The sequence below is a fragment of the Artemia franciscana genome, chromosome 2 (genome assembly GCF_032884065.1).
Source record: "Artemia franciscana chromosome 2, ASM3288406v1, whole genome shotgun sequence".
NCBI lineage: Eukaryota > Metazoa > Arthropoda > Branchiopoda > Anostraca > Artemiidae > Artemia > Artemia franciscana.
In genome coordinates this window covers 65,908,785-65,923,573 of record NC_088864.1, presented here as the reverse complement: position 1 = coordinate 65,923,573, position 14,789 = coordinate 65,908,785, and the positions used below count along the sequence as shown (strand labels likewise).

The 14,789-nt window shown below is 36.1% G+C and overlaps 1 protein-coding gene across 1 annotated transcript in view; it reads left to right on the top strand.

Annotated features, from left to right (window-relative positions):
- Positions 1-14,789, top strand: part of LOC136043967 (sodium/hydrogen exchanger 7-like) — a gene marked incomplete in the record, with an annotated part of 164,858 nt that overhangs the window by 41,791 nt on the left and 108,278 nt on the right. The window contains 2 exon segments of the mRNA XM_065729049.1: positions 3,169-3,280; positions 5,671-5,825. Of these exon segments, the coding sequence (XP_065585121.1) occupies positions 3,169-3,280; positions 5,671-5,825 (267 nt within the window).

The following is a 14,789-nucleotide window of genomic DNA, read 5'->3' as shown; positions in this document are numbered from 1 at the left end:
TATTGTAGAGATTTCAAGCTCCTATCTGCAAAAATGTGGAATTTTGTATATTTTGCAAGAAGAAAGATTGCGGATGCGTGCTTGTTTTTTTTTTTTTTTTTTTTTTTTTTTCATGGGTGATTGTATCGGCCCAATGGCTCTAGAATATAGCGAGAGGAAATTAAAAGTTTCTAACGCTCTTTTTAAGTGACCAAAATGTTGGAGGCCATCTAAGCCCCCTCCCACGCTCATCTTTTTGCCAAAGTCACCTGATCAAAATTTTGAGATAGCCATTGTGTTCAGCATAGTCAAAAAGTCCAATAACTATGTCTTTAGGCATGACTCAATCCCCCACAGTCCCGGGGGAAGGGTGGCAAGTTGTGAACTCTGGTCATTGTTTACATATAGTATTGGTTATTGAGAAGTATACGGACATTTTCAGTGGGATTTTTTCTGGTGGGGAGAGTCGGGGGAGAAGGTTACGTGGAAGGATCTTTCCATGGAGGAATTTTATTTGGGGGAAGGGAATTTTCCATGAAGGGGACACCGGATTTCCCAGCATTATTTAAAAAAGGATCAAAAATTAAAGAAAAAACAAGGTTTTTCAACTGAAAGTAAGGGTCAACATAAAAACTTAAAACTAACAGAAATTATTACGTATACGAGGGGGTTTTCCCCCGCGTCAATACTTCGCTCTTTACACTAAAGTTTTTTTTAGTACTTTCATAAGAGCTATTTATTCTAATTAAACCCTTTGGGATTCAGGGGATATTCTTAAAGAATTGGAACAAAATTCGAACTTTAGCGTAAAGAGCGAGGCATTGACGAGGAGGCGAACCCCTCATATAGATCATAAAAATATACGAATATAGAAGTTCGATACGGAAGTCAATTCGTGAGTTATGTATATATATTGCTAATAAAAACGTTTGTAAATAAAATTAAAAGTTTCAAGTACCCAAAGAAATTGGAGGGCAACTAGGCCCCATCCCGAGACCCTTTTTTCTCTAAGCCGTCTGATCAAAATTTTGAGAAAGCCATTTAACCAAAAAAAAGTAAAATTAATATGCAAATATTTTTTTAATCATTCATGTCCGGTGAGCCAAAATCCAAGCCTGCATTAATTCAAAAACATTCAGAAATTCAATAACAAAAAGAACTTTTTAAATGAAGAAATTGTTTTTTAACTGAAAGTAAGGAGGGCCATTAAAACTTAAAACGAATAGAAATTATTCCGTATATGAAATGTGCTGTCCCCTCCTCAACGCCTCGCTCTTTACGCTAGATTTTGACTCTTTCTCACAACTCTATTTTATAAAACAATAAAAATTTTAGCGTAAAGAATTGGGGGTTGAGGAGGGACAGCCTCTTTCATATGCGGAATAATTTCTGTTCGTTTGAAGTTTCAATGTCGCTCCTTATTTTCAATAAAAAAACGTGTTTTTTTTATTGATTACCATACAAGAATTAGACGTTCACTAAAGCTCTTGTATCAGCTGAATTAAACGCTTGGTCAAAATCTATAAAACTGAAGACTAATGGTTTTTGATGCCTCGGGCACTTCTAAATTATTAATCTAAGAATGAAAATTTTGTCGATACATCCTCTGCCTTTCCTAAAATCGCACTGTTCTTATCGTAACATTTTATCTAAAACATCTATAAGTCTAAAAAGTACCATTATAAGCAATTTTCTTCCTACAGGAAACAGGCTAATAACTGTATAATTACCGGACTAACTCTTATCACCTTTTTTATACAGGGGTTTAATTTAACTCGTATCTTATCACTGATTGTGGCCCTTTCCTATCTTTTAACTGGGCCAAGTGCAGATTGACTAACTCCCTCTTAGTTTATTAACATACCTCTGCAATACTTTACTATTAATCCGTTTAGCTGCATCTCTTATATCTTCGGAAATTTTATCCATGGCTTCCTCTTCACACCTCCAGAGTTCATATTCTAACCCTTTCTCCTCTCTATTAAACACAAAACATTTTTAATGACATTTTTAGCTATTTTCCTTAATTTTCTTTCCTACGAAACCATCAGCGACTTCACGAATTGTTTTCGTAAAACTATTCCATTCATCTTCTACTGTCAAATTTTAAACTCTCCAATTTAGGTGTTTGATTGTTGTTGGAAACTTTTTCTCAAACTCACATCCTGGAGTGTACCAACGGCATAGCTTCATATCTACCCTAGTATCTTGTATTGATCCTGTCAGTCTCCGGGTTAGAATAACATAATCAAAAAGGCTAGTTGTGTTACTCTCATGTGAATATCATGTTAACTTATGGGCCATTTTATGAGCAAATATTGTATTGGTTATAACTAGATAGTTATACCCATAAAATTGCAGCAGTCTGTAGCCATAACTGTTTTTTTTTTCCTGCACCAAATTTACCTAGGTTATGATGACATATATCCTTATTTCTACCTAGGACCCTGTCTATTTGCTCCTGTGGCTGTAAGTAAAATTCTTCTGAATCACTACTATTTCCGTCAGTCGGTTTTTCAGGGGCATAACTACTACTGGGACTGATATCATGCACTTTTTATCCGTAAAATGAGCGACTAGCATTCTATTATTAATGCCTTCCCAGCCTAAAATAGACTAGCAGCTTCCTGATTTATCATGAGCCCTACTCCCTGTCTATTTACCCCATCCATCCTGCTTGAGTAAATAAATTCTATATCATCTAAGTTTTGAAACTCCTAATAAGCCTAGTTTTAAGCGTCTGAATTCGTCTGTCAAAATGAAGATACGATACGATAGTTATCCGAATATCAATAGGTAGGAAAGCGCCAAGGAATAACCAGGAAAAAGTCCAATACTAATATATAAAAATACACAAACGCCACGCTCAGTGGAGATTGATTTTTTACCCTTGATTTTATGAGGAAAATGCAGTTAACCCTATGAAGAAGTCCAGTCTTGCACTGAACTAGGTATAGTTTCTGTAGCTTGCGGTTTTTTCTCTTTCTAGATGATAATTTTACAATGGTTCTTTTGTATTCTTTCCATGATCGCCCATGTTTTGTCATTTTTTTCCAAATGATATAGCCGATCTAGCGTCTAGGGTTTGGCTTCGGAACCAGACCACTCTGCGCAAGTCATCATTTTGCAGTTTGTTAGATGTGATAATTCTATTTTTGTTTGTAAGTACGCCTTTTTATTTATTTATAGGTTGCTGTTGCACTTGGAAGGGCTGCAAATATTTACCCTTTGTCGATGCTTTTGAATATTGGTAGAAAACCGAAGATAACTTTGAACTTCCAGCACATGCTTTATTTCTCTGGTAATTTAAACTTCCTCGATTTAAGGTTCCGTTTTAGCTCTAAGGCCACAATTCTCAATGTTTGGGACTCGCCTACAGGCTTAGACGTAATCAGGAACTTTCAAGTTGAACGTCCCTTCCTCTTCCTCTTGCAGTGCAGTTTTTTTTATTACGTAAATAGCTGGTAGGTTTTAGCATAAAAGTTCCCTTCAAATCCCTAAAAGTTTACAGATCTATATTAAACTAAATTATTTTAGCTTCGATTATTCTAAAATCAATTAGCTAAGCAGTGAGCCAGCAAGTTTTTCCTTTTAATGTTCATCGATCTTTATGGGAATAACAATAAAATGAGTAATGGGAGGGTACGTATCCTCAACTGATTGCTATTGCAAGCTGTGGGTTTCTTTGACTAAAAATTTATTATTGAAATTAGCCGGTCTCTATGCTGCAATGTTTATTATCTCTGACTTTTTCTTAAATTTACTTAGTTAGTTCCTTCTGTTTTTCTGAGGGGAAGGAAGACCGGTTTCTAGTTCTGTTATTGTTCCATAGTTTTTTCTTTATTCACAGAGCTTAGATCCTGAACAGGCTGTGAAACTTAATCAAAAGAAAATGATACTGGAAAAATGGTCCATCTTGTAAGTCTAATATTAATATGGGATCTAACTCATGAAAGGGAAGAGGAGTAGGGCATTTCCCAGGAGGGAGGGAGGATGAAAGTATGCCATATATGTATTTTTAGGCTACAATTAATTTTTTTTTCAGATGGTAGCGTCATCAGTCCAAATTCGGGTGGTCTCTAGGGAAATTTTGCGGGTTTGTGACAAAACCTCTAGTTCATCTACTTGTTTTATATTTACATATTTAGTCTTATGTACTTATCCTTTTTTGTAGTTTGACAAGTATCTGAGACAGAAAGGTTTTCAGCATAACCGAAATTGTTTTCGCTAAAAGAGCTAATTTGCCATCAAGCTCCCTAGAGGTACGATTTTTACAAAAATCATCACAATAAACCGAAAAAAGAGGGGCCGAAAATACATGGCTTTGGCAAACGCCATTTCTTGCAGAAAAATGTGATGTCATCTCAAATCCCAAAAGAACCACAAATTAATGTTTGGTAGAGCAAAAAGAAAGGAATCTTGGATAAAAGGGGCGGGTAAAGGCCGCAATTTGTAAAAACATAAAGCAGCTCCAATGGTTCATGTGGTTAAAGGCTTTACGTCCGTAACCGAAAAAAGCGTAGATGCATATAAATAATAGCCAGTAATACTCAGTAATTGCAACCAGAATGAAAGTGTTCGGTTGGCCTGCTCGGTTGGCCTTTTTTCGTTTTTGTAAATATCTTCTTTATCTTCCTCTTTGGTATAGGAATAGGAAAATAATAAATAAGTTTCACCTCTCGAATATTACTGAAAAGCTGACTGGTTTATACAAAAAGATTTCGGAAACAGCATATTGGCGTTTGTCGCCTCACCATGGTTTAATTTGCTTGTTTCATTAGTTTTATTTGTTTAATGTTATTGTTGTTTAATTGTTTTTGGTGATTTAATGTTTTTTTGTGTAATGTTATTGTGGATTTTGTCGTTTTTGTTTACTCCATTATTTATCTTTTGATGTAAGTGGATTATACATAAATATATATTACCGATTATCTTATAGATGAACCGATGACTATTCTGCAGAAAAGGCGAAATAGCAACAATTGTTGAAACCTTTAGGTTGAAAATTAATCACGTTACTTGAATCAAGCCGGTTCTTCTCCTTTATTGAGTAACTCCATTAAGGATTTAGGAAGCACTTCATGATTAGCAAGTATAGAAAAAATAATTGCTAGAAGCGGAGAAAATATACTATTTCTTGAATGAATATTCATTTCTAATTTCTTGAATGTTATTTCTTGAATGAATTGCCTGTAAACAGACAGATTGTTTCTAGCTGGACTTGGCCTTGGTTCACGATTTTCTAATAGGACACCTTTGGCAGATTTTATGCGTACAATTGGATGGCTGATGGTACACGTCGAAAGTTGAGCTAGCTGAATCTTACACATAAATGAAGATACGCTAAATATGGTCAGTCAAAGTAAACATCTTGACTAAGTAAAATCACATCCTCCAGCTAAAGCAAGGTCATTAACTTTGCATGTAAGAAGTAAAGTAACCAAACCGCCTAAGTGAAAAATAGCAGAAACCACAAGAATAAGATTATTAATTTGTAGCTTAAATCTAGAAGAAGAGGAAAAACGGCTAAATAAAACCTGGAAGCTAAAAGACCTTTATATAGGAGGTAAAAGGTGACTGGACATTTGTTCGTCTTTTCATGCTTCTTCCTCTGCAGAAGATGGCTTAGCGTTGGACGTTGATAACGTATCGTCTGGTTCGTTTCATTCATCAGTTTATGTTTTTTTTAAGGTTTAAGAGGAGCGATGGCATTTGCTTTAGCAATCCGAAACACATTGTCAGAAGCACGTCAGATGTTTTTAACAGCAACAGCTTTAGTGGTAATCGTTTCAGTAATTGCTGTTGGTGGCTCCGTTAGTGTGTTATTACAATGGCTAGGAATACCGTAAGTCATTTTTTTCTTTCTTTTTATTGAGTGTTATTTTCTAATACAATTTAATTAGTATTCGGAATCAAATGTAATCGAATTATGCGAAATGTTTTGGTAGTTGCCGGGGGTGACCCCCTAACTGTACCCTTTTCATCTTCCTCTTTTTTTCCTAACAAACGTTTTTCTTGACTGTAATTAGGTTGTCGTTCTAAGTCTTAATGAATATATTCAAAAGATAATTCTAGCATTATTTAAATTAAATCGAATAAAACTAGGGTTTTAGAAATATCTGTTGGGGCCTCGTTAGTGTTTAATTGCAGTGCAAGAGAATGCCATAAAAATCTTTAAATTGATTTTTGTTTCACTATAATTCTAAATACTGAATTTAAAAGTATCCATTAGAAGCATTATTTGATTAAAATTCAAAATTAAATATTATCGAATGAAATTTGATCTTAATGCACATAATGGTGATGAAAACTGATAGGTGTACCCAATTTTTTGACGCGCACAACAATTAAAAAAAAAGACCATAATAAGTTTGTCTTATGAATGAAAGAAAAAAAATAGTTAATGACTAAAATATTACAGGTTTCTCTTTGTTTTGTTACATCAGAACTTACTACAGTTTTTTTTTTTTCAGGGTAACTCATCTCATCAATGAAAAAAAAATTAATTATTTTCGTTTTGAATTGTCCGATTAGGAGAACTTAAGAGCAGCAAAAAAATTTTTCAATACAGACAGTGTTAAATTTTTGTATTTAATACTTCTATACCAAGTACAAGTTAGTTTTTTTTTTTTTTTTACCGGGCCTGTAACCAAATTCGACTTTAGAAACTACTCAAAAGCAGAGGAAATAGACACGAAAAAGTGTGTTGCGTTTTCGGGTCTTTTTAGATTGTTTTGGTTAACTTCGTCTGTTTAGACGATCCAATCTTTCAAGATCGAATATTCAGAAATTCAATTAACCGTTTACATAAAAACATTGCTATGAGACCATTGGTTGTTTAAAGAAAACATAGGCGTGCAAATTTACAACTTTTACGAGCAAGACTCGTTAATATAAAGTATCAATTGTTCATAGACACTAATTGCCATAACTTTGAATTTTAGTCGCACTTTTTGAAACTTTTGTTGTATCGTAAATATGATAATATATCTGATATGATAATAATCTGAGCATTATAAATACAACCTATCTGGTTTTTTTTTTAAATTATACACAGCAGTTTACAATGGGAAAATCTGTTAAGAATAACAGTTTTTCATTAAGTTCCGAACTGCTCAATCTAGAATGCAATCACAAGTCAGTACCAATATCCGTACCATCAGTAGCATCACCTTCTAAGATCCCATGTCAATCCTATCCCTGGATTCTATGATAGCCCTAGTTTTAAATGCATTCCGATCCCGTCGTTCCGACGACAGCCAGAAGGTGTCACGTCATAGGGAACTAAGAGACGCAGGTGCATGTTACATCATAGGGAATGTTTCTTTTTCTATGATTGCTATGCTTAAAAACCCAAAGAGGAGCCCCACCAAATCGGATATCTGTGATTGTTACGTCATAGTTTGTTAGAGTATTTTTTTAACCTAAAAGTTTCTTTTTAAAAAACCAACGAGGGTCAGGCCTTCTTTACCCCTAGGATTTCCTTTGAAATACTTCCAGGGGCTTGTCTGTTTCACGATTTCTATGATTGTTATGTCATAGTTTCTTTGATTCTTTAAAAAAAAACATAAGGAGGCTTCTTTATTTCATGATTTCTTTGGATGTTATATAATAGAGAATGTCTAGGATTTCTTCGAATGTTATGGGGTGTTACGTAATAGGGTTTGTCAGAGTTCACTAGTCAAGCAGGGAATTGTTTTTCTTTTCTTCTTTTAAGACATTCTTCTTCGAGACGTTCTTAAAGACTTTTTTCTTCAAAGACGTTTCGATATATTTCAAGACATTTTTCTTCAAGGCGTTTTTCTTCATGATTTCTTTAGTTCTTATGTAATAGGGGAATGTTTAGGATGACGCATTCGCACATGACATGATAGGCTTGGGGCCCATGTGGAAATTCTGCTCGTAACTGAGGATGGTGCACACGTGGTAGTTATGTAATGGTGGCACAAACGCGGGTGCTACGTAATGACAGCACACACGGGGGCGTTACGTAATGACGCGAGGCATACGTGGGTGTTATGTAATGACAGCGCACACTTGAGATGTCGCGTAATGGCGGCGCAAACGTTGGGTGTTTCGCAATTACAGTGCACACGTGGGTTGTGACGTAATCTTACACGTGGGGTGTTACGTAATGGCAGTGCATACGTGGGATGTTACGTAGTGACAGTGCACACGTGAGATGTAGCGTAACGGCAGCGCACATGTGGGGTGTTACAAAGACATTAAGTGATTTCATTGTTGTTGTTTTTTCAAAATATGTTTTCCTTTCAGGGTGTTTCTTTTTCTTTCAAGGTGTTTTCTCAAGGAACCTTTATATTCGAATGATTTTTGTCCTCATTAGGATTCGAAAGGGCCATTTCCTTCCAATGGAATGGTGCCCCGATCAGCTGGACTATAAAAACCTTTCTAATATTATGTTTCAGGAAATAGATTCTACGAAATAACCAATTCCACACGTGGAGAATGGAATTGGTTATTTCCCTGTTCGTGCAACTAGAATTATTAAATGAATTACTTGTTTCTACGACTGCAATATCTTATATGCAGGGGGAAAAGTTTGGTTGTATCTAGAGTTTTGTTATATATACTAGAGTTAGGTTATATCTGAAGTGCACCTGCTTGCTTAGTAATGCTTTAGAAGGTTATTATAAACCCAGAGAAAGGGATTATACGCTTCTTAGTGATATAATCCTAGCATTTTAGAGGGTCCTTTAAGGGAATTTCTAGAGATGTTTTGTTTGAGAATGATCTAAACTTGTTCAAAATATAGGAAAATACTCCTTCTTAGAAAATTCTTAGAGATGTTTTTTTGAGAATGATCTAATTTAGCTCAAAATATAGGAAAATGGGAGCACAAGACATGAGACTTAATTATATATTTTGTTCATTTTTTTCTTGGTATTATTTTCTCTCGATTCCCAACCTTTGACACTCAATGACTGACCCTCCTCTAGCAACCAATACTTTAGGGGGGGAGGGGGAGACTTTTCTACATAGAAATTTTATTAATAAAAAAAGTTATTATGCATTGTGAAAACACAGAAGAATCACTTAAAACTCATCAAACGAAAAATCGAAATTTGAAACCTGACATAGGATAAAATATATGCAAAAAGAACCATGAGTTGAAGAACGGTGGGGGTCTTAGTAACCTTTTCCAAAGGGAGGGGGAGTTTTAATAGCGATAAATTTCAGTTCCATGAAGAACTATTTCTGAGAGTTTTTAATCAAAACTCCATGATTCTTTGAACCAAGATTATGCATATTCACGCCACCGTGATTATAGGTCGCTAGCCCAACCTAGAAAACAATTACGGAGGGGGGGGGAGGGTTGCTCTTAAAGATAAATTTAAAAAATATTAAGAGGTATTTCTGTGAGGTCCTAGTGAAAATCCCTCATTTCTTTTAACTAAGAGTTAGATTTGGGTCCCCCCACCGCCGGTAAATTTATTTAACACCTCCCACTTTAATTTCAGGTATAGAACATGTTATTCCAAGTATCATACCACCATGGCTATTTGTTGCAACCCCACGGCCCCGAGTGATAAATATTATCATTCCTACCAGACATTTTTACCAGAAATTTTCATGATAAAAATCGGATTTAAATCCAATGATTCACGTTTTCGCCAGCCATCCCTCTATGATGCACCATGTCAATTCTCATCTCATCATTCCTAAGACATTTTCAGGTATTTTCTCGCTAAAAATCATTCGTTAAATCCAATAGTTTATGTTTTCGTAAGCAAACACTCGTCACCATGTCAATTGTCACCACCGTGCCACACTATTTCTACCCCCTCTATCGCCCCTTAACATCCCCCTCGTCTTTCCTAAGACATTTTCCAGGTATTTTCTTGTTAAAAGTCACGCATTTTAATCCATTGGTTCTTGTTTTCGCAAGCCAACGCTCTGTGATACACCATCTCAATTAACATAATTGCGCCACACTATGACCAGCCTTTCTGGCATCTTCTAACAACACTGATTATTCCAAAGACATTTTCCAAATATTTTCTTGTTGAAAATGACGCATTAAATTGAGTGGTTCATGTTTTAGTATTTCACCCCAAAACATGCTGTACCCATCACAATTCATGACACTGTGGCAAACCACAAATGGCACACTACACCATCTGGCGCACACGTATAACAGTTTTTTTTAGCATTTTCCAGCAAAAATATTCGTTTAAGCTAGAATTGATCATTTAAAAAATCCCCTTTAGCATTTCTTATGATAACTCCTAGCATTGGAGGGTCAGTATGGCACAAAGTACCAGCCCCACCCCCCCGATAACGCCCTACCGGTGCACATATCACACCCAAGGGCTTTTCAACATTCCCCCCCCCCCAAAAAAAAACAATTATAAACTAAAAAATGACTAATGTTTTTGGTTTGAACAACGGAAACTTGCCATTTCATTGTTAGATTACGACGCTCTATGACAATTCCTAGCCCATGACATTCAATGGCTGAAAAATGACACCCTCCAGCAAGCATTATCTCACATATGATATTTTTCGGTCATTTTCCTGCAAAAATATTCGTCTACATAAATACCTATGGATTAAACTTAATAAAAAAAATCCCAATTTGCGTTCCTTCTGGTGACTCCTAGCATTTGAGGTCAGCGTGGCACAACGTACTACTCCCCAATAACAACCTTTTGGCATAAATTATCACACCTGGTTTTTTTTTCAAGCCTTTTCTCCTCAAAAATAAATTTAGAAACTGAAAAAAGACCATTGTTTTCATTTGAACTTGTTGCGTGCGGATTTTTGTTCGTGAAACTTGTTACATGTTGATTTTAGCTCGTGAAACTTGTTGCGTTTTCATTTTTCTCCTCACAAAACTGATTTTGTTCATGGAACTGGTAGTGTCTAATTGCGTGTTGATTGGGTTTATGGAGCTTGTTGTGCGCTGATTTCTATCCTTAAAACTTGTTGCGTGCTGATTTTATTCGTGACACTTGTTTCATGTTCATTTTAGTTCGTGAAACTTGTTGCATGTTCATTATGCTCCTCAGAAAACTGATTTTGTTTATGGATTCATGGCGTCTTGACTTTTTGTTCATGGAACTTGTTGCGTGCGGATTTTTGTACATGAAACTTGTTCCATGTAGTTTTTTCTCTTCGTGAAACTTGTAGGCCTACATTTATTTTTCTCATCATGAAACTGATTTTGTTCATGAACCTTGTTGTGTAATTTTTCTTTGTGGAACCTATTGTGCCCTGTTTTTTTTTTTGTGGAAGTCGCTGCGTATTTATTTTTCTTTTCGTGAAACTTGTACATTCAGTTCAGTTCATTCGGGTTTATTAAAAAAAATTATATCAGTCATAACATACATAATCTCTCATCTCTATGCAAAAACTGCATGCTGAGTCCCATATCACCTCAAAAATAAATACGCACTGTGGCTCTCCCTCCACTTCTCGATACAACCATGGCCCCTACCAAAAAACATCCTTGCAAGTCCCCACCTCTTCATCCAGGAGCAATTCACTCCAACCCCCACAAAAAAACTCAATAATAACTAGAATCACTATTCTAATTAGATTCTATATTCAACTAAACTAATTTAAAACAAGATAATTTTTTATTCTCTTTTTGAAAGGACCAAGGGAGCTCCTACCTCTCAGTTCAAGCGGTAGGGTATTGTAAGCCTTAGCACAGACGATGTCAGGTGAAAAATCCGACCTCACTGTTGGCGTATGTCGAATATGTATCTGTGCAGATAGTCTTGTAATTGGAAGACGCTGTTCGGATACCAAACGGAATAGATTCCTAAAAGGCGGTGGAAGCAAGCCGGAGAGGAATCTGAAAGCAAAAACCAAGCAGGAAAGCTCAAACAGCGATTTCAGCGAGAGATAATCTTCTGTGTGTTTGATGATCTTCAAGGCATTCTTGTGGATTGAATCCAGTTTTTTCAGATGGGATTTGAATGTCGATTGCCATACCATTGCGCAATACTGTAAGTGGGGTCTAATGAGTGCATTGTAGAGAAGGGTAAGGGTTTTGCGTGGGAATGTTTGCTTCAGTTTCTTCATGATACCCAGATTCCTTGAAAGCTTTAATTCTACAGCATGGATGTGAGGAAGGAAAGAAAGGTTTTCATCTACTATTACTCCTAAATATTTTGCACATCCATTTACTGGTCGTTGAACCTTTCCACGAGACGTCATAATTCCTGTTATTTCTGGGTGAATGGTTCCTACCCTAGAAAATAGTAGAACGCAAGATTTTTCTACATTGATGACAAGTTTGTTGGCATCCATCCATAGATAGGCCTCTTCTATGATGTTTTCAAGCTTCCGCTGGAGTGAAGGCATATCGAGTCCGCAGCAGGTCATTGTAGTGTCATCAGCGAATGCTATAAGTTCATCTTGCTCGTTAGTAATGTTCTCAGATGTTTGATCAAAGCATAGGTTACAGTATTTTTGGTCGTCATGATTCGGATTAAGGACACGAGTTAGGTCATTTACATGGACTAAAAACAAAAGAGGACCGAGGATTGATCCTTGGGGCACACCAAATTTCACAGTAGTGTCGTTCCTTGGGTCATCACCAATGTAGATGCACCTATTTTGAAGGTAAGATTCAAACCATTGAAGGGCTATCCCTCTCACTCCAATATGTTGCAGCTTTCCCAGCAAGATTGTATGATCCATACTGTCAAATGCCTTCTTTATGTCAATCAATATAGCAGCTGGCAGAAGACCTGAGTCAAGTGTTCTGTTGATGAATAAGCTTAAGGATGCCAGAGCATCTTCTGTTGAATGACCAGGTCTGAAGCCGAATTGACGACTATTATAAAATCCTTTTTTTTTCGAGAAACTGGTAAAGTAGTCTTTGTAAGGGTTTTTCAAAAACTTTTTAAAAAACAGATAATACGGATATGGGTCGGAAATTTGATGGATCGTCTTGAGGGCCACCTTTATGCAGAGGGATTATTCTTGCTTTTTTTAGTATCGAGGGAAAAACACCACTTCTTAGAGACAGGTTTATCAAATAAGTTAATGGCTCTAGGATAGAAGGGAGGATTGCTTTCAGGGCTTTCGTGTGTATCCGGTCAAATCCAGATGCTGATGTGCCTTTCAAGGTCTTCACAATTAGTTCTACTTGAATTGATGTCAAAGGAATTATTGCCATTGATTTGGTGCATGCTGAGCCAAGGTAATGCTTGTAGGGTTTGTGGGGACTTTTCGCAGAATTAGATATAATTCCTCCTATCCTTGCGAAAAATGTACTGAGTTCTTTTGCAACCTGAGTGGCTTCCGTAACAGCCTCTTATCATTTGGTCGCAAAATCGAATTTATGACCTTCCAGACTTTTCGTCCATCCTTCCCACTTTCCGATATTTTATTATTCACATAAATTCTTTTTGCTTTCCTCAGAACTGAATGAAGGCATTTTTTATACGTCTCATATCTCTCTAGGTTTTCTCGGTTTGGGTGGTTTCTGTAATTTGCCCATAACTTATTTTTCTTATTTATGCATATGAGTAAGCTTTCGGTAACCCATGGACATATTGGTGTATTTTTTCTTCCACGGTTTCTTGGTTTCTCTTTAAAACAGCATGCTTAGATGCAGCTACAGCCACATTGTAGAAAATTTCAAAACTATCATTCACATCTTTTTTTGCTAGGACACTGTCCCAAGAAACTTTTTTTTAACTCATCATTTAACAGTTTAAGATTCTCCTCTTTAAGCTTAATTACTTGTAGACCCTGGTTAGTCCTTACGAGTGGAGTTGGCATCCTCGCTGTGTTGAAGACAGTGTGTATAGGAAAATGATCAGATGTGTCACTTGTGATGACTGATACCTTCACCGGATGTAATGTAGAAAAAATGTTGTCAATGAGTGAGTGTGTACTTTCTGTTACTCTGGTTGGAATTGTAATTGAAGGGTAAAGATTAGACCCAGACATAATAGTGAGAAGATCCACTGAGCTATTTCTTAGAGGAAAGGCTAGATTAATGTTAAAATCACCCATGATGATCACATCTTGGTTCTGGTTTCCTATCAGCTGTAAAATCTGAGTTAGTATATCCATAAAAGCAGAAACAGAACCAGAGGGTGAGCGATATGTTTCTCCAATCAATGTCTTTTTCTTAGAAGGCCCATATAGCTCAAGGAAAAGTGATTCAAAAATGCCTTCAACATTCCGGCTCAGTAGGTTGTTAATATGCACAGCATATTCATTCCTCGCATAAATAGCTAATCCTCCTCTGTGAGCTTCTTTTCTATGTAGAAAATTTGATCTATAGCCTGGGATATCTAGGAGGCTATCCGTTTGTCCTGTAAGGAATGTCTCACATAATCCAATTATGTCGGGTTGCAGTTGGTGGCACATTGAAGTTATTTCCATAAACGATGAACATAATCCTTGACAGTTAAGTTGAAGCACAGAGAACTGAGATTCAGAGCGTCCCTTCGTCAAATCTAATAAATCAACATATTTACTTCTAGGATAATTACTTTCACTAAATAACGGCAAATCATCTTCATTACTTATTTTATCATCAAAAATTTTCTCTAAATCCAAAAAAGAATTCTCTAGTTGTTTTAACCGGTTATAATTTTTTGGTAATGAAGAAGTGATTAGCCCCGGGATGAAGAATAGGAACTCATTACTTACCTAATAGTTTCCAGGGGACAAGGCCATATCTTGAAGTGAAGCAAAAGCCATGAAAAATACACACACCCGTAGGAACTTTTTTTTTAACTCTGAAAGAGAAAAACAAAACAAAGAAAATGGAATAACATGGATATAAAAAGCACTGAAATACATATTTTAGACAGAAA